Raw genomic sequence first — 20825 nt, 5'->3', positions numbered from 1 at the left:
ATACGGCTTTACTTCTCCTTGGCCAACAATGTGTCCTACGAACTTTACTGAAGACTGAGAAAACAAACATTTCTCCCTATTCAATGTGACCCCAGCTTGTTGCAAGCGTTGCAATACTGTGTGAAGACGGTTGTCACGTTCCGCTTTAGATTTCCCAAAATCAAAATGTTATCCATCAGACAAACAGCGGTTTCCCACTGTTGGTTAGACCGTAGTTAAGTTCTGTTATGTTAGGTTGCCAAGGTCAGTGTGAAACCAACTATGGTTAAGGTTGGTTAACTTCGGTTAGATCGTGGTTAGAGCGCGGTTAGCGCGTGGTTAGCGTAACCAACCTCTAGACTGCATCAAGTCAATGAAATCATAAACACAACCTTAGAACGCAATGTAAAGAACCCAAGCCTAAGTGGACTACACGCTACCGGCACTCAGTTGGAATGAACTGAGTAGTCCCGTATATACTAAGTCATACTCCTAACATCCCCCTTCTTAAAGTTAACAAATATTAGTACCCAGTAACACTTACACCCATCTATCTACGCGTCGTAGTCATTGCTGCAAATATATTTTCGCAGATATTTTGATTTCGTCCCCTTCTAGTTGATCTCTGTAGTCTCTCAGTACTGTCCTCTGTTTCTCTGCTAGGTTGAGAACTTGTCTGTTTCCATAGATCCTGCTTCTCCTTTTTTTTGTTAGTCGCCAGTTGTATGACTCTTCAAGTGACCTGAGACTCTGCCTGAAGTTGTCAGTCTTGCGGTGGCAGGTTCAGACTGGATTCCGCTGCTACTTGTTTTAAGTCAACGTCATCATTATTCACTAGCGTAGTCGGCTTATTCAGTATTGCCTTATTCGTAATCTTTAATTGTCGTCGATTCCGCCTATATATTCCACCATCCTCTGTTCGAACTTTGTACGATCGTTCTCTAGTCTGCTCTATTACCACAGCTTTCTTTCAACTCTGTTTCTTTCCTTTCAATGGTTCCATGCGAACGGCAGTTTCCAGTACGATTAGAGGGAGGTCTTTAGCACCTTGATTGTAATATTTTGCTTGAGTTTCTTTCTGTTTGGTTATTTTTTTGGGATCCCATCGACCACTTGAGGTTTAAGTAGATCGGGCTTCATATGCAACAGCCCGTTAGTTCTTCTACTAAAAGACGTTGAGCTGGACTTGTTGTTGTTCCTTGCGGTGGTGTCTTTCGTTGATCCAACAAAGCTATCCACGGGTTTTCATGCCTCTAGGGCTTTCACCATCAGATGCTTACATATATTTTCACTGCACTTTCCACTTTGCCGTTGCTTTGGGAATGATACGGACTTGTTGTTATATGATCGGTGGGCAAATGTACTGTTCGTCTTCTCAATCCTAAGTATGGTCATAAATACAGGGGAGAGTTCGTTGTGGTAGAGAGAGGTTTGAGAGGAGCAAAGAGTATACAGCAGATGAACTCATGACCCTTCGACGTGAAAACATTCGGAACTTGACCGGCTGGAGCGAGACGGACTTATTGAAATAAGAGATGGACTGACGGATTGGGTCTCCGCTCTGGTAGTTGTGAGAAAGCCGAAAGGAGGACTTCGAATTTGGATCGATCCGAAGCCGCTAAACCGGCCCTAAAACGCTGCCATTACTCGATTACCACAAATGATGACTTATTACCACGGTTGAAGAATGAGAAAGTCTTTAGCGTGTGCGATGTTCGAAATGGGTTTTGGCACGTGGTCCTGGATAAGAAACAAGCAATATCACAACTTTCGGCACTCCGAATGCCGTTTGGGATATCCCCGACACCGGAGGTATTCCAAAGAAGATTAAATCAAGCACTGGAAGAACTGAATGATATCTATGTTATTGCTGACGACATACTAGTTACGGGCGGCGGTTCCACTCTTGAAGAGGTCGATTGAGAGAACCGCAAATGACACATATAGGCCATAGTCTTAAAGAAAACGGGCTGAGACCTGATCCAGAAAAAGTTAATGCAATTTTGAAAATGCCCAAACCAGAAAATGTTGAAAGTTTTCGGCGGCTTCTTGGCATGGCTAACTGTTTATCAAGATATTTGCCGAAGCTTGCTGATATTTATGAGCCAGTGAGAGAATTGACACGTCCGAATAATGCGTGGGAGTGTTCAGACAAACAAGAACGGGCACTAAGAGAAATCAAACAAGCTATAAGTACAGCACCAGTTCTGAGATATTTCGACACCACAAAACTCACGTTAATGCAGTGTGACGCATCCAGTTTGGGGTTGGGGACCGTGCTTCTCCAAGACGGACAACCAATTTCGTGTGCTAGTAGAGCGTTGGCTGAGTGTGAAAGAGGATACGCTCAAATAGAAAGGAATCACTGGCGATCGTCTATGGAATGGAACGATTCGACTAATATACGTATGGACGACCATTAGTAGTACAATCTGATCATAAGCCTTTAGAAATCATTGTGCGCAAATTACTTCAAACAGCGCCAAGAAGATTACAGCGAATGCTACTGCGGCTACAAATATACGGTCTCAAAGTAGTGTGTAGTCTGTGCATTGATATACAACATCTAATCACGAAGAAGTCCACCCACTTGAGAGTCGCTATATCGCCAGAGAAGAGACTAGCCTTGACTCTCTACAGGTTGGCTGGCAGTGAATATTATAGAACTGTCTCAGACTTGTTTGGCGTTGGTTTGTCAACTGCTAGCAGTATTTCCTATGAAGTATTTCAGGCAATCGTTTCTTTACTTCAACGATATCTGTATTGGCTGGCCAGGACGAGTCCACGATGCTCGTGTTCTTGCTAACAGTCGCCTCTTTGTAGTTGCTGAACGTGCCGGAACAGCTTTTCCTGGAAGTGAGACTGTTTTCTGTGATGGTGCTAGAATACCTGTTTTAATTCTGGGATATCCAGCCTACCCTTTGTAAAGTTGGCTAATGAAAGCATATCCCGAGAGCTCCAATATGAGGAAGTCTGAGAAAAGTTTCAACTACAAACTGATTTGTGCTCTAATCGCAGTAGAAAGGGCATTTGTGCTATTCAAAGGTAGGTGGCGAATTCTGTTAAATCAGCAAGAGACTGACATCAACAATGTTCAAGTAGTCGTTATTGTTTGCTGTACCTTACATAACTATTGTTTGGCACACAATGAAATCAAAGATGACTACATTGAACTTGAAACAATATGTGATCTTGAATCAGGATTGACAGCTATTGGAAGGGGAGAGATGGCGGCGTCAGCAATCCGAGATCATATCAGAGACTATTTAGATAAATTTAATTAACAAGAGGGCAGTAGTAGTAGTCTCATGTTTGCTAGACGTTTGAGAGTTCTGTGGGGGAAGGGAGGGGAGAACATGGATGCGTAGCCAGACGATCGAGAGTACTGAAGGGGTGGGGAGGAGAGAGGGGAGAACATGAATGCTTGGCCAGGCTTTCGAGATTGCTGAAGGGTGTATGGTTGGGAGAGCAAACTCTCTTTTCTTTGCCCCCTGGCACTCTCAAATGTCAGGCCACGCATCCATGTTCTCCCCTCTCCCCTCCCCAACCTCCCCAGTACTCTCGAACGTCTGGCCGCCCAACCATGTTCTCCCCTCCCCTCCCCAACAGAAGTCTCATACATCTGGTACACACGAGACTGCTGTAATTAGAACATAGTTACATTGTGTTAAAACAATCTCTTGGAAACAGTGTTAATTAAAACATGGTGTTGTTAGAACAGTGTGATAAAAATATTGTTTGGACTTTATTAATTGAAACAGTGTTGACCAATGTTAAAATATTGCTAGAACAGTATTAATAAGAACATTGTGTTTTTAAGAAATGTGTGTTAACAATATAGTTAGAACTAAAACTTCGTGTAGTTAGAACAACGTGTTGAAACATTGTGCTTTGATCAACAGTTCTTTGTAGAATTTTTGTGCTACTAGTTTACATTGTCAGGTTCTTCCATTTGTTGTACTGTTCAGAATTCGTAATGCATTGAGCAAGAATGCATCTCTCCGTTCAGCCTCTATACTCTCTCGCTCTTCTCTCTCTCTCTCTGTCAGCATCTTCCATCCTTGACATCAAATCCATGATCTTTTCCCCAAATTGAGTAAGTTTATTCGCAACTCTATCAAGGCCACAGCTTTCTTGTCTCTTTTGTTTTTGGGTGCACTACGAGGTGCACTAGGAGGCGCATTAGGAGGGCTATGGTGCCTGCTAGTACTGGCAGGTGTTTCAGAGAAGCATGGGCTTTGGTAACTGCAATCTGGAGGTGTACCACTGCTATTTTCGGATAGTCATTCAGATTCTGTTTGAGGAGAGTCATGCGGAGAGGCAACTAAGGAAGAAGACAATAATGAAGAAGACAACTAAGGAAGAAGACAATAGTGTGCAGATACCATCAGAAGACTCGTATACATTAGTGGGTGACACAGATGGACAATCACCTAACACCATGTCCATAGCATTATAGTATGCAAATTCACATGTGATAGTTCCTTCTCCACTTCTTATTCTATCTTTGACCAGTCTGTAATCTTTTTATAGATTATTTATTTTTTCTTTGCACTGCTCTGGTGTTCTGATGAACTTATGTTTGGCTAGTTCTTGTGATATTTCATGCCATATTGTGCTCTTGCTACCAGGCTTTGTCAGGAGATTCTGTATCCGCTAATGTGACCACAGGTTATGAGGCACGTCGTTTCTTCATAAGAAAATTGACGAGACTTTCTCTTTCTTCCTTGTCTTCCAGAATTTGTAACAGGTTGATCAATTAGTCAGTTAGGGTGTTTGCAGCTTTCCTGGCATCTTTGTGTCACGTGGTCTCAATTGTTGCGTCCAAGGCGCCTGCTTCTTTGTCGACTTCTTCACACGTATCGATGACACATCTTTCGTAAATTCCTGCGTATCGCGTGTTGTTGTTTTTTTAACTGCTTCGCTTTGTCGAGCTTTTGTGATAACCTTCTCCAGCGTGAGATCCGAATCTTCTCCGCAAGCGTTACGTTTTTTAGGTCGCCGACTATTCTGTTGCGAATCTTCTCGTCGCGGATTAAATCTAATTCGTTCATAAATTTCATTTCTCTTTGTTATGAAGTGTTGCTCAAACCTATATATGACAATGTCGTAATTCCGCTGCGCCCTCCTTGCGACAGCGACATTGATGTCAGAATGTCTTCAGCTCTGTCCCCAGGGGAGTAAACGAGAGTTGAGACTTGTATGGTGCCGGACTTGTCTTTCAATCCTGTTGCATTCCAGTAACGTTCAAACCTTTTGTGCCGTCTCGGCCAATCCTCGGGGTTGCCAAAGTTAAACGGAGCTGGGGCTGGGAATCGCAGCTCCATAATCTTGTCATCATGTTGCGTTACTTACTCGTATTATAATTAGAGCACAACGCTACTAGATAGAGAACAGAACAGAAGAATACGTGTACGTTACACGTGGTCCTAGCTGAACGTAGGTTAGTTAATAACAACAAGTGGCATCATACTACATTGACTGCAAAGGCATTTATAGAGTTTTTCACTGGAGTGATTGAAGATCGAGTATTTGCAGGAGACATGCGGGCGTGATGAGTATAGCTCCCACGCCTTCTGAGTACATGACAGCGTACGCAAGACGTTTTATCGAAAATGAAAGAGTATGGACAGAATGGTGATCGCTGTCGCAGAGAAATGCTTTTTTCTGACTTTACGTTTAGCGTAGACATTGACAAGGACTCAGTTGCAGGATGCCAGTGTTGCGATGTTTGTGCAATGGTTTGTAGATGTGAAAAATATTTATTAACTAGCACTCACCCGCCCTACGGGCGGTAGGAATTGCGCTAACACCTAGATAGTAGCTACCTTTAACCGAAGAAAACGTAAAAAAGATTAACTTACACCGGTCGTCCAGTATTTTGCACGTAGAGCAGCCCCCATCTCACAATTTCACTGTAGGGCGGGTCTACGTTTTACTCTAGACACAAAATCTACACACGCACACACACACACACACACACACACACACACACACACACACACACACACACACCTAAAAATCCTCAATGTCAGGAGCTGCCTCTCAGAGGTCACGCCCCCAGCTGTTAAGCTTGGCCCTGTGTGCGCTGCTCAGGGAACTCTGGGCCTGCGCTAGCAAACTTCTGGAGCCGGGCCAGGCACTCGCAGGAGCACCGACTTGTGAAGGCAACTGTGGTGTGAGCACCCGAAGTCTCACCAGGACCCCAGTGGCTGATATCACATCACAGCCGATGGCCGCTTAGGACTCCAGTCAATGACCAGGTACTCATTTATACTCCTGAGTCGAGAGAAGCAAATGTGTGTTAGTTTCTTGCTTAAGGAAATTATGCCATAGCTCGCCATCACCGTGACTTGAACTGTGACCCTTTAAGGTCCCGGATGTAAACACTCAATAAGATGACTCTCTAACCAACTGTGCTATCGCACCACACACACACACACACACACACACACACACACACACACACACACACACACACACACACACACACACACACTTATTTAGCAAGGTTTAATCTACTCAGCTGCAGCGCGCGTTACAACGTAAAATACACTCGTCCTATTGCTTTAGTTAATGCAGCGGGCGCATGTTGCACTCTACTATACCGTTAGAGGGTGGCGTGAGAATGGCGAGCTCACGCCCGCGCTATGGGCGGTGTTACAGTGATATGTGTTTCCCCGGGTTACAAGTTTCCCCGCACACATATCCCTAGTGTTTTGTGTGCACTGCTCCCGCTTGTATACAGTTGTTGTTTTCCACACACACACACACACACACACACACACACACACACACACACACACACACACACACACACACACACACACACACACACGCGCGCGCGCGCGCAGCACACAAGTATTATTAAATTTGTGATAAGTGTACTGTACTGCATACACTAGGTAAACACATGCAGCTAGTGCTGTGTGTTTCTAATGAATTCTGGCATTGCTACTTGAATTTAGACTATTAGTTAAATAATTTTATTACAGGAAAAACAATTAAAATCTCTTCCAACAATCTGAAAAACTTAAAATTACAGTTTGAAGCCGTATCTTTGATATAGACAGTCCGGTGATATATGTGTGCGGGGACACACAAAACACTAGGGAAATATGTGCGGGGAAACTTGTAACCGGGGAAACACATCACTGTACCACCGGTAGCAATTCAGCCGGCTTAAAACCTCTGACTGCAGCGGGCGCATCTTGCACTCTACTCTAGACCAGAGGATGGCATACAGTGGCTGGCGAGCATATGTCACATCCGCATACTCCGATAATACCTCACAACGGGATTTAATTAAACGGGATATAACTCTGAATGAGACTTCTGTCTGGCTGTTAATTTTTCAGAACGGAGTAAAATGCATGCGAACTCATGCAACAACAGAAATCTGCATGCAACGTTAACTTAAAGGAGAACTCCCACGATTTTCAAGTTGGGGTCAGATACAAGATTTTTTATCTTGACTGCACTCGAAACTTTGAGTTCCCTCCATTGCTTCTGTAACGTAGGAAAAGCACCGCAAAAAGATTGAGTGTTAGCGTAGGCGTGGTTGATGACGCAGTTGGTGCATGACCTCCACGTGTCGTGCACAATACGCGCTATCTACCTGACTTATTCGACGTGAAATGGTCCACTGCATTGCTTTCGGCTGTAGCCACAACAGCAGCGACATAGCCAGAGGTGTCAGCTTCTTCAGGCTTCCTCTCAAGAAGCCAGATTTGCTAGAATCATGGCTAGCAAAGTTACGTCTGGTGGATCCACCTATCTCAAAAAAACAGCCGCGTTTGTTCGGATCACTATGAGTCCTACAACGCATGCTGGAATGACACGTCTGATACCCTTGCCCGGCCTCTCGTGCACCCAGCAAGTAAATTACCTATACACAGTTAGTCGCAGCAACCTGCGTGAAAATTTTACATAGGCAAGCCTGTCCAAGTTCGTCTAGGGGCTACTCGCCTGTAAGTTAGTGGCTCTCCGATGGGATCCCGTCGCCAATCGGTCATTAAGACTACAGCTGTTCAAAGAACGTCTTCATTGAGACACACAGCAAGGAAGTTCTCATGCTGCGTAATAATTACAGATCAGATGCTGAAGCTTCCACCCTATACCCTAGTTCGTCCACTTCCTGGCAGCACAAGCACTCAGCTACGCTAGGCGTTACAGAACACCTGTTGCAGCTGCACCAAGCAGTGTTCCCAACTCGATTTTCGTTCTCATCAGACAGATCTTCACCGGTGATCTGTCTGCTGTCATGGCCGTCAATGTATTCAACTGCGTTGATGTCACGCTGAGTAGGTCCGTACTCTGGCTCGAAACTGTAAGGTCGAACACCAGACAGAAAAGAACAACGCGTATGCGTTCGAATCCGTCCGCAACTGCATCTAACCCGATGGCATGCGCGTGTGGCTTTGCGCCATTGACTTCATGTACCTCGCTTACCCGACACGCCCCTTTCTTTCGGCGTTTCTCCTGCCGTGAAGATGTCGCGCACAAAACCTATGTTCCTTCGAATTGTCGGTTTATGGAAGGGACTTGTATCTGACCCCAACTTGAAAATTGTGGGAGTTCTCCTTTAATTAACTTTATATGAGAATTATGTCAGGGATTGCTAATTCTGTGAATTGACACCACAATGGATTGCATAATTAATGGTTTCTTTTAGAGTTTAAGAGACGACGTACGCTTACTACGTATAAGTGAATTTTGAAGAGTGCTTCATTTCCTTCTTGCAAGTTTTCTAGATTAGAACTAAATTGACGTCAACTTGAGTCAGCTGTCCACTGGCCAAATCTAACAAGCTGCATACGAAATCGAACTGTACATGGAATACTCGCTGCTAATTACTTGGAACATCTAACTGTAACTAAAGTTTTAGACACAATAATTGAATGCACCCGGGCGAAGCCAGGCAATCTAGCCATTATAGTATAGGATGTTCTTGATCGAATGTTGTTTCTGTACGTCAGTCTTTGTCATGCGCATGTATACAGTCCAAAATTCGAAAGTTCTCTTTTTCCAGATGCATGCTAAATGGTGTCAACTTCCTGTTAGGGTAGAGATGATTATATAACTAATTTATATGCAACAAATGTATATATATATACACGTGTGTGTGTGTGCCTGCCTGTCTGCGTTGCTGGCGTGCGTGTGTGTGTGTGTAGTACAGTGTGCCTTTGTTTCCAATTGTAGCTGTAATATCGCCTTTCTAGTACACGTATTAATTGTATTTGAGTAAACGGTGTAGTCTGTGCCATTGCACATCTTCTTTCACCTGCATTCACTACACTACCTTTAGCCATCAAGAAAAGGTCACACCCACTATAAAAGCAAGCCTTGCGTACCAAAACTGCTTATCTCGGTTAGAAGGTAACTATCACCTTAGTCATGTAAAAGAGGAATCCCTTAGGCACCTAACTAAGGCTCTTTATACACGAGATCTTGCTGATGTTGTGACAAAATTGTAAATTATTAATGTATGCTGATGACACCTCGATCTATATATGCCTCTGGCCCTACACCTGCAAAGGTTTGCACGATCTTAAATAAGGATATTGAAGAATTAGTTGATGGTTTGAGATAATCTACTAGATGTAGTATTGAATGCAAGCCAAGATATCACCCCACTCTAGGACACGCCTACTAGCAAGCGGTAGGCGGTGCCAAACAGTTAATACATAAATTATTTATGTCTATGCTCCTATAACAAGCACCAGGCATCACACTCTGACACATTTCTGAGATTGTAGAAATTATATCACAAGGGAACAAATTGTAACACTTCTCAATCAGACAAAGATATGGCACCAAAAGTACACAGTACAAAACCTGCAGTGCAAGTGTCAAGTGTGCATGCATCAGAAGGTATGCAAGTTTCCCTGTCGTGTCTGTCTCTGTCTCTGTCTCTGTCTGCTAGTAATGTAATGCATTATCAAGGTACTACCATATGAATGTATATGTATGTACAGAAGGATGGTTGTCTGGATTAAGTAATCACACAAACACACACACACACACACACACACACACACACACACACACACACACACACACACACACACACCACACACACACACACACACACACACACCACACACACCACACACACGCACGCGTACACACACGCACGCGTACACACACGCACACACACACACACACACACACACACACACACACACACACACACACCACACTAGAACCGATTCACCAGCCCATGGCACTATATTTAGTATTAGATAAAATTTTCTCTAAGAGAATAGTGTAGTCTAACAACGTTTGTAATGATTCCACAGATTATGTCACAATTTAGGCTATTTTACTTTATAGCAATTAGTACTGTATTAGCAGAAATGCAATGAAAGTAGAAGGTGATCTACTATGTCGTGTACCAAAAGCTTAGTGATGTTTATGGCACTGTGATGATACTCTATTTGTGAAAACAATATAAATGCCATTCAACAACTCATAGCCAATGGCATGGTATCATCATGTCAGCTAAAATCAACTGTCATATACTGGTCCTGCTTTCACAATTCCTGTCGGTGGGTTTTCTATGTCTGCCTTACTCTGGACCAGACGAAGCTCCAACTGACCGATGTTAGGTGTTCCACCCTTGGCCTGAGCTACAACAATCAATTGTACATCTCACAACAACCCAGAATCAGAACACAAAACCTTCCGCACTGCTCAAGGTTCGTTTGAGAATGGCTTGAAGAGAAGAAATTGTTTTCTCACATGCAAGCTGCAAAAGCCATAAGGTAAATTCAGAGCTACTTCAAAGCTAAAGTTGACAACAAGTCACACACCTGAAGATTGTCGGGATGCTTCTCTGACCAAGCTAGCAAAAGAGCCGCAAACACATCACCTGAACCTACAAAATTAGCTTCCAGTCGTGGAAACTCTATACGAAAGACATCACCTGAAACGAGGCAGTACATATAGGAAACAGAAGAAGAGTAGGTATGCTGCATTGAAGGAAGACAAACCGCTTTCTGATCTCCCCATGGTAACCATGATATCCTTTTCTCGGCCAAGCTCTCCACTGGAGAGAACAACATTCTTTGCTCCTTTCTCTTGCAGAAGTTTCATAGCCTATAGCATATGATAACCAACTTGTCATTTAACGTCTTGCAAGGTTTCCCCACAAAAACTGAGCAGGGTCATATTCATCTTAACTAATGAACAACTAACAAAATAATAATGACAGTTTAAATTAATAGTTGGCATTTTAGTCAATTTGGACAAGGGTTTCCAAAATAGTCAATCTTAGGCACAGGACATAGTAATATTCATGCACCAGCAAAAATCACATGATGAAACTTCAATATACACACTGCGCATTCCCCTTGGAGCTGAGTAAATGAGCAGGGGCCATGTCAGGTGTTCTTGTAAGAAGACATGATGAACTACTACATTTGTGATGTGAAGAACTGCTACATTTGTAACCATGCTACACCACTTTCTATACCTGAGTTACGTAACAGTTTACACAATGAATCTGTCTGTCTCCTCTCCCACTGTACACTCAAAATGTGTCTGATATGCAGACTCGGTCCTTGCTTCTCTTCTTATGCAGGACTTAGACAACCTAACAATCGAAACGTGTACCCATGTAACCACACCAAGATCATAATGTCCAAAAGACAGCAGAGATGTTGCTGATTCGAATTCCAACCTTCGAAGGATAGACAGCACTGTATAAACAATTTGGTTTGTATCCATTATTGGACAACACTAAAGCAAGCTGAACAGATCTCTCTGCTCCAATGGCCTTGGGAAAGACCGTTCTTGATTACTGACCAATATTCAAACAGCATACAAAAAAGCATACAAAACCAACAGCTTGTAAATCCAATCTACATACATTTGCTGGATCCTGTAAGCATGCTTGAGATCTAAACTGGAAACCTTACTTACATGCAGATGCAGGCATTCATTTTATTTGTAAAAACGTGTTTGTGTACAGTACAGTGTAGCTATACAACTGAACTGGTGCGTTTTGATATATGACCAGACCTCTAAATTTTGATGCTCTGATATCAGGACATGAAGCATGGACTGAACAGAAATTAAAGTAAACATAAAAAGTAATGATCATGTGAAGTTTTCATTGCACTGCATACAAATGCAAGATAACAAAATGGACACTAAAACAAACGATGCTGATATTGAGCAGAACGTGTAACAGTCGCTAGACCACATGCAGTGCAAAGTCATTTATACATAGGTGTAGGATGTATATGCCACCATTATACAGCAAGCATAATTTCATGCAAATCAGATTTTATTCTATTTTGGTCAAACTCAAAACTGGACCAGCAAGTCCAAGTATCAAGAAATTATTTGGGCTGGCCTAAGTATGGGCAATTTCATACCACTGCATCATCAGGTACGTGGAGAATGTGTACTGCTTGAGGGTAAGTGTGTCTATCATTATAATCCTTACGCCTGCTATTAACAACAACTGTTCTCCTTCCTGCAAATTTCAAAAAAGCCTTCATCAGCTTTGACATCTCAACTAATCATTTCATAAGTGGTGTTTTGGTGACTGTTACTTGCCAGGTATACTACATGTCAAATGTCAAAATAATTAGCAGGATGTGCATTTTTCAATGTAGTAGACATACAATAGGCTCAACATTCCAGTGGGCTATCATTCACCCTACAAGGTGTAAGACCCTCTTAATGAAGACGCACTAAACTGCTAAACCCTTGGTTGCAAGGTAACACAAACAGCTACTTCATATGCAAGAGACAACACACATGACTAGACTGCCACGTGTACAATTAACACCAGTGATAACAATGGGCAGATGTACTGCATTCCAATTGGCCATACATCCATCTGTCCATCACTCTACTGACACGGTACTGTAGCCCTAGCCCATGCGCACATCGAGTTAATGTTTGCCTCCTAAAGTCATTGACCTTGTAGAGACAGGCTGGACTTTCGGAGATTAGGCCCATATATTGAATTTTAGTCAGTGAAAGACGTGTCTAGACAGCATTCTACCCAATAGGCTTGATGGAACTAACCTGAAGTGCATCTTGTTCTGTTTTAATAGCCATACCACTTAGAATTCTACAGTTGATGACACAGCGTTACTCTTGTAATCATATTTCAACGTTCCAATTACACGCAATCTCACTCTAGCTCAAACTGATTGGGAGTGATGATGTCGGCAATAGCCACAAATTTCTCACGGTATGTAGGAGCCAGCTCCTCCGGAACATACTAGAATAACAGAGACCTCGTCAACATCAAAATACATAAGAAAATAATGTGTCAACCATTTGTCCGTTGTCTCCCATAACAGGATCACAAACTTAACAGGACAGATGCAATACCGTTAAGGCAATATCACAGCTACAATGTCATTATTGATCTACCATATTTCAGTCCTGGACACAGGTCTTTCAGTTCTTGCACAACCTTCAGTACCTCCTCCTGAAATGACTTGGATCCAATATATCCTAACCACAGTTATTTACATATACAAATCCACATACCAAACTACTTGTAGGCTCGAGTGTCTAGCCGGTCGTCTCCTCCAGGGGGAGAAAGACCGGCTGGAGAAAATTCACCACTCAAACAAACCTCCGGCACTCTATCCTCCAATCAGAGTGCCGTTCGATGTTCGTGCATCCTGGATAGGGACGCATGTCGCTATTGACTCATTGCTAATGTAATTTTGCTCTGACACAAGTGCCTGTAGTCTCGACACGTGCCATACAAGTCTACAAACAACAGCTCGACTCTTTCCAGCTCTTCTAGTTGTCTGTGTCTCGTTCTAAGATTGCTAGAATCAAAGCTTACCACATAAGTCAACCAATGGTTGACACCGCAAATATCACGCTGTAGATGGTCTAGTTAGTCAATGAATGCAACGTACGACACCCTGAGCAACTAGAAGTTGTTTTGCATATTCTGTCTATTTCCCGAAGTAAAAGGGAAGACGAAAGAAGAAGACGATATGCAGGTGTAGCTCACACGTAAAAGCATGTGACTACTCAGTTATAAATTGCATTAACAGAAAGCCAATAGCGACGTGCATTGCAATCAGCAGTTATCGTGGATGCACATGCATACACAAACACTAACCAAACGTGGAATATCCTGATTGGAGGATAGAGAGTTGGCAATTTCCTTTGAGTGGCAAATGTCTCCAGCCGGTCTTTCTGGGGAGACGACGGGCTGGACACTCAAGGCTACTACCAAACAGGCAAGAAAGGAAAAACAAGACAAACACTAAACTACACAATGCAGACCTACATCTGACTCTATGGTCAGTATTGCATTCATATATAAAGCTCAAATTGTCTGTCTGTCTGTCTGTGTGTGTGTGTTCGCGTTTGGCGGCCACGTCTTTTGTCCCTTCGCAACCGAAATCGGCACGCACACTCGGCACGCACAGAGGAAGGTTTGCGTAAAAAGTTAAAAAATTATGCACCGGGTCCCCTCTCAAGGGGTCGACCTTCGCGTAAAATTTCTTGATGACGCTAACGCTACACATTCCTGTTCATTCAAACACACGCCCACACCAGTCCTGTGTAGACTGTACTCATCGGCGTCCTTCACAAAGCTTCGAGCAATCGAATATCTTGTGCCGACGAAACTTACTCTTCTAGCGCTTTCATTTCTCTCCAAATTCTGATTGCATTTGCACCGAATCCAACCTACACGTTTTCTGCAGCAAGCGCTACACAAGAAGTGTGTCGATTTCTATCGAAACAAACGCAAAGAGCAAGATTCAAATTCATTCAGCACATCCGGGACCTCGCAACAAAGATGCACGTGACGTGTCCACAGACCTATTTTTACACTACAGTATCTTGCCCATACAAAGGACGGGCCATGGATTCTAGTATATATATATATATATATATATATATATATATATATACACAAACAAATAAACAAATAAATAAATAAGTAAAAATATAAATAATAAATCAGTGAGACACACTGTGTAATTAAATTAGTCTTTCCATTTTAGTCTCTCCTAGCATCTAAATCCAACATCGTAATCTTACATACTCTGCAATAAATTGAATAATATATCAGCTGCAACTTTGAACTCTTCGCCTTCACTACACCATTTACAGTTCCAAATTGTCACTTGTCACACCAAATTCATATTCTGTCAAATCAAAGTAGTAGTTTGTAGTCAGATCAAATTCACAAGACTGTCAAATCGAATTTGTAGTACAGTACGGTATTTCCGCAAATAGTGCCCTATGCTCAAATTGTGCCTCATGCTCAAATAATGCCTATGGTGAACCTATACAAAATAATAATGCCCCATGCTCGATTAGTGCCCTACTAGTATATGAACCCAGTTATATGCATGCATGTCTATCATTGACAGAATTCTCGCTACAGCGTGGCAGCATGGTGCTGCACCACGCTCCAGTAGGAGTGCGCCACACTCATATATATAAAGGTGACAATAGCCACAAATCCAGGCTCTCTGCAAAATAACATGGGATGATAGCCTCATTCAGCCCGGATGCCCGCCTCTAATTCTACTCCTGGATGCCCTTCCAGTGACACAGAAAGCTACGGAAGCTTCCTACCTCTTGTTCAGGAATTGTACACCTACTAGAATCTACTCTAGACTAGTCATGGCTTAATGCGAAGCAACACCAGTGGTTCACGTCAATCAACGCTTGACAAAATTTCTGTACGAAACTTGCGCATGCACAATCTATGAACATTGCTAAGAAGGGTTTATTGGCAAACGAAGTTAATTTCCTTGCCAGGGCACTTAAACGTATATTACACGCAATAGCTACAACACAAAGTCTAACTCAGTTGAGATCGGCTCCAATGCACATGTCCGACTGTAAACAGCAAGGACTGCATGCATCGTGGACCCGTCAATCTCGCCACACTCCCAAAAATCTCTAGCGAGAACCCTGTACTGTGTGCGGTTGTGCTGAATTAAACACTGAGATAGAACCATTGAGCGACAATGAAGATTTAACGTATGCAACAGGCCAGGAATACAACTCAATTGATACTGAAAGTAGCCAGGGGGTAACTGTAAGATTAGATTAGGTAGTTTGTTTGTGTAGTGTGATGGTATGCAAACAATGCAACATGGACTCTCTATGTTTGCAAAATAATTATTTGATCTAACAGATTACACACTTGATCTCACATACTAAAAAATTGATTTGAGAGAAAAGAAATTTGACGTAACAAGCGACAATTTTGAACTATAAATGGTGTAGATAGACCACAATCAAGCAGCTAATAGAACCCCTTCTATCAACTAAACAAACTATCCAAAACAGATTGACAAAGTTTCAGAGCTGAGGCACCGATCACGTGACGCAGTTCCTCGGACACCCAGTCACATTAGCCATGTCGCGGTATGTAATTACAGAAATGAAATAAAATCTAATGTTATTGCTACTACAATACGTCACCTGTTAGCAGATAACTGTAGTCAATAAGATCATTGGCCTTCAGCCCATCAATCAACACTCTCAAGTCGTCACTCTCCAGCACCTGGCCGGCGATATGTTTGTACCCTGGGCGATGGCATCAGAGTCATACATCGAAATACTAGACACTGACCGACTGATGACACCTACATGTATGATTGCAAAGCTGAACAGAATTGACGAAGTCGACTTCGAAGCCCAAAACCTGAAATCACGTGACACAATCGTGACATCAGTAAATGCGATAGCTGTAGAGCATTGTCTACGATCACTTGCAAAGGAAAGACGGCTGAGCGGTTGCCAACGTATCCCCGCACGACATGACTCTGAATAGACAATACGCGATCAGTCTCAGCCATTGCTTTTCGCTTCTCACCAGAACATCTGCAAATAGTGTTTAGGTAATCCGAGACGTTACACCCTGCTTTCCCGGGCTCCCGGATATTAGCGTCACAATGGCGATGAGAAGTCTCGTTGAGGCCGAGTGTGGTGGTCCGAATCCTTTAGTAGACCTCGCATCTCATTTTACTGATGATAAATCTCTTCGTCAGGAAGGTCTTCTGTCTTCTCACCCAACAGGCTTGGAACAGGCAGGCGAGGCGTGTGGAGATGCGCTAGCCGAGCAGTTCCTGTATGAATTCCTTCAAGAAAGTGGACAATACGACGCTCCACAAACGTTCAACATGCAAGGGCTACTTCACGAAATGCATCAACTTCAGCATGGTCAGCACACACTTCTCGAACAGTCACGTGATGCCGGAATGGTTGAGCAATGGGCGGATGAGTTGGTAGCAAGTGAGGAGAGAAGGCTGTCTCAGCACTGGAGAGATGAACATAGTGCCACTTCTTTGGATGCTGAGCAATGGGCTGGTGAGTTTGGTAGGGAAGAAGAAGAGAAGCATGTGTGGGCCGAAGAGTTTGTTCGAGAACAAGAGACTGATGCTCTGCGAGCAGTTGCTCAAGATCTGGTTCAAAGCACGAGCAATAACCCGCAACTAGGAAGTACAAAGTTCATGAGTTTTATCCGTCGACTCGGTGATGGTTCGATTGACTTACATTCGACCGACAACAAAATCCTGTCTCAATCGTTAACCGATGAGATATCGCAATTGTGGGCAGACGAATATGACGAAGAGCAAGCAGCTGCTGCAGCAGATCTTAATCACGGCGTGGATTTCGATTCACAAGCTGACGTTTTCCAGAGTCTTCAGAATGAATGGGCAAGACTGGCCGAGGCTGATAAAGAACATCCGTGGCTAGATGAGTACGATTCATTCTGGAATAAAGAGTACCAATTTCAAAAGGAAAACCCGCTCAAGGATTACTCGAATGCATACAAGGAAGGTCTAAGGAGGCTGAAGGAAGGAGACTTAGCTAATGCGATTCTTCTGTTTGAGGCTGCTGTGCAGACGGATCCCAATCACGTCGAGGCATGGCAGCATTTGGGTATGACACAAGCCCAGAATGAACAAGACGCAGCAGCCATTGCTGCACTTCAGAAGTGCATTAGTTTGTCACCAGACAATCTCACGGCATTGCAGTCACTGGCAGTCAGCTTCACAAACGAGTCACTGCAGTCACAGGCGTGTGATGCTCTTGTGTCGTGGCTACGAGCAAACCCTCGATACAAACACATTGTTCCTCCGGAAGAATCAGTGAAGTCGTTGCGCTCGCCGTCACTGATGACACACGAAGAGTTCAAGAGAGTCGAGGAACTTTATTTGACTGCAGCACAGAGGGATCCCGAATTTGTCGATCCAGAGATACAAGTTGGACTTGGTATTCTATTCAATTTGTCCGGAGAGTACAACAAGGCGGTGGATTGCTTTCAAACTGCTCTGCAAGTGAAATCCGAAGATCCTCTGCTGTGGAACAAACTAGGAGCCACGCTTGCTAATGGCAACCGTAGCGAAGAGGCCATTAGTGCCTACCAACGAGCACTCGAGCTCTCGCCCGGCTTCGTTCGTGCACGATACAATCTGGGCATCAGTTGTATTAATCTTGGAACACATGGTGAAGCGGCTGAGCACTTCGTCACGGCTCTAGATATGCAGCAACAGGGACTAGGACCGGGCGGGGAACGCTCCCAGATGTCAGACAGCATATGGTCCACACTTCGTATGTGCCTGGTAAGGCTCGGTCGTCCTGACTGCGTCTCTCAGTGTGATAACAAAGACTTGGAAAGACTAAAAGAAGAATTCCATCTGTAAAGATATATTTATGCAGGCAGCGATTAATAATAGATAATGGTACTAATAAATACCATAAAAACAAGTCAGAGGCTGTGAACATGAAATTCCTTTTGTATGTACTAATTATCGAGTGAAAATTGATATAGTACTATCCCACCCTGCAGTCTCTAACTACTGTAGAGATGTAGGTATCAAAGGTTTCTGCCTTTCGGAATGTGGTCTAGGATGGGGAGGGGATGGGCTTCAGTATTGAACACCCATTTTTCGAGCGGCAATACCGAATCATCGCAGAAAATGAGATATAAGTATTTCAGAGTTTCTGACAGGAAGTAACTTTGTTGAACATCGTCCTTGGCACTGTTGGCATTGTACACATCTCGTATTCCTGCATACCCGTGTTCGGTACGGCAATGATTCTCGATGGCTTGAGTTGCTTCCCATGCCCAGTCTCTGTATTTTTGGTCGTGAGTCAGGCGCCATAGGTAGAAGTACGTCTCTACGGTTTCTGGTCGGAGGATGTAATGTTTCTCATTCGGTCTCATTGCTGTTGCCTCGTTGGCACCATCAAACCTGAATCCCTCAGGGCCAAGCTTGGTTGCTACATATACAAACATAATTAGAGAGCATACTTAGGACAACACACAAGATTACATTTCGAATACACCAAACTGAAGTACTGTGTTCTCTATTACGACACACGCGTGCGCGTGCACACACACACACACACACACACACACACACACACACACCACACATCTTACCACTATAAGTGCTATACCAACATAGACTAGTTCGGCAAAAAGGCAGTAACCAAACCATCCTGATTTGTACATGTTTTCTTTCTGGGTATGTGGTCTGGATATGTCTGGATATGGGCAGTAAAAGGTGGGTAATTGCAAGGATTGAACACTAAAGAAAAGAACTGATAAGAAGTGCCCTCATGTCTGTGGTTTTGATGTTACATATTTTTTCACAAAACTTTATTACAATGCAATAAATCGTCTTGCAAGTATGTTGTCTCAAAGTTGTTCTGTTTATTGAAATCCTTTGATATATGTCGAATAATACCAAGAGTGATATTTCTTGTGAGGCAGGGGGCTGCATTTGAGAATGCAGTTTGGATAATGGGTGTGGTCTAAAGTGGGGCGTGGCTCCGGCAAACTTGTTGCCTGGTCAGAAAAATTTTCTTATATTCCACTCTGCTATTGCAACATGAAAATATATCACAATACTGTAGAACGAGAAATTTTGGCAATGGTTTCATTTTAGCTTCATTGTGCATGCTCTCACAGCTGAATGACAAAATGGTGCTGTACACACTTTCAGTGCAAAGACTTCGAATGGCCTGCTCTTTCTACAGTGTGCTTCATCCTCGCTGTCGCAAGCAGAAGTGAAGCGAGCCAACGACGGCGTAAGTCACGTTATGCCTGAACGGTAATGTTGCGTCATACAAACTACAACAAGGAAACAACAGAAGTAAAAGCTCAGATTGGCAAGCAGGCTGCGGAAAATGGGCCCACTAGAGTACTCTGAATGCAGTTTGAAATTTCGTAAGTCTCCAATGACTCCATGCTCCCGGTTGTGTATAGTATCCATTTTCACGTGCACTTCTAGCCTTGCAACGCCAGCCACGCATCACATGTAGCACATGAAGTGATATCATACGTTCACCAACTTGGCAAATCGCCAAATATAACTTGTCAAAAATGTAAATATAGTCATTTGAAAGATTTCGCCAAAATTTCTCGGTATACGGTAATTTCTACATAAGACACACCACGATCATGTTATTGCATCATTACCTGTTCGTGCATATGACTCGTGGCACGTCTTTGCAAGACCCTCACCGACTGCCAACATCTTCTGAGATTTCTCACTCTGCAAAGTCTTTGCACCGAGAGCAAACATGCCACCAGCAAAGCAAGCCTGACCAAATAAATCAATCCATCACAATTCTTACAAACACATTGCATGGGCAGACTGTATACAGACACGTACACCACAACGATATAGAAGACAAGGTGTGTTCAACCAACTCATACCAAATGATCCATCTTGTGGTCCGGACGACTCGACCTCATCTCACTCAGATATGTCAGTTTGCTAGAACTTGATTCTTTCACCAAATGAGTAACAATGGCCTAATAAATAAATCCTTTCATCAGTGCCACATCACATACATCCGACATAATT

At 43.2% G+C, this 20825-nt stretch overlaps 3 protein-coding genes across 3 annotated transcripts in view; 1 reads left to right on the top strand and 2 right to left on the bottom strand.

Annotated features, from left to right (window-relative positions):
* Positions 1 to 10383: 10383 nt before the first annotated feature.
* On the bottom strand, positions 10384 to 16860 carry LOC134187063 (pyridoxal kinase-like). Its single transcript, XM_062655180.1, has 11 exons — positions 16713 to 16860; positions 16591 to 16645; positions 16423 to 16527; positions 13378 to 13461; positions 13279 to 13313; positions 13137 to 13222; positions 13024 to 13069; positions 10974 to 11079; positions 10794 to 10906; positions 10663 to 10729; positions 10384 to 10610 (listed from the first exon to the last, which is right to left on the bottom strand). The coding sequence occupies exons 1-11, from the start codon at positions 16797 to 16799 to the stop codon at positions 10489 to 10491; spliced, it is 906 nt and encodes a 301-aa protein (XP_062511164.1). The 5' UTR covers positions 16800 to 16860; the 3' UTR covers positions 10384 to 10488.
* Positions 16861 to 16884: 24 nt separating this feature from the next.
* Positions 16885 to 18667, top strand: LOC134187061 (peroxisomal targeting signal 1 receptor-like). Its single transcript, XM_062655177.1, has one exon. The coding sequence runs from the start codon at positions 16896 to 16898 to the stop codon at positions 18648 to 18650; it is 1755 nt and encodes a 584-aa protein (XP_062511161.1). The 5' UTR covers positions 16885 to 16895; the 3' UTR covers positions 18651 to 18667.
* A 151-nt stretch (positions 18668 to 18818) lies between these two features.
* LOC134187060 (mannosyl-oligosaccharide 1,2-alpha-mannosidase IA-like) overlaps positions 18819 to 20825 on the bottom strand; it is an 8199-nt gene continuing 6192 nt past the window's right edge. The window contains exons 8-10 of the mRNA XM_062655176.1: positions 20675 to 20773; positions 20435 to 20558; positions 18819 to 19230 (exon numbers count right to left, since the gene is read on the bottom strand). Coding sequence (XP_062511160.1) covers positions 18824 to 19230; positions 20435 to 20558; positions 20675 to 20773 — 630 coding nt within the window. The 3' untranslated portion in view covers positions 18819 to 18823. The remainder of the gene's footprint in view (positions 19231 to 20434; positions 20559 to 20674; positions 20774 to 20825) is intronic.

This window comes from Corticium candelabrum, chromosome 11, assembly GCF_963422355.1.
Source record: "Corticium candelabrum chromosome 11, ooCorCand1.1, whole genome shotgun sequence".
NCBI lineage: Eukaryota > Metazoa > Porifera > Homoscleromorpha > Homosclerophorida > Plakinidae > Corticium > Corticium candelabrum.
The sequence above is the reverse complement of the archived record's forward strand: the minus strand, read 5'-3'. Positions and strand labels throughout refer to the sequence as shown.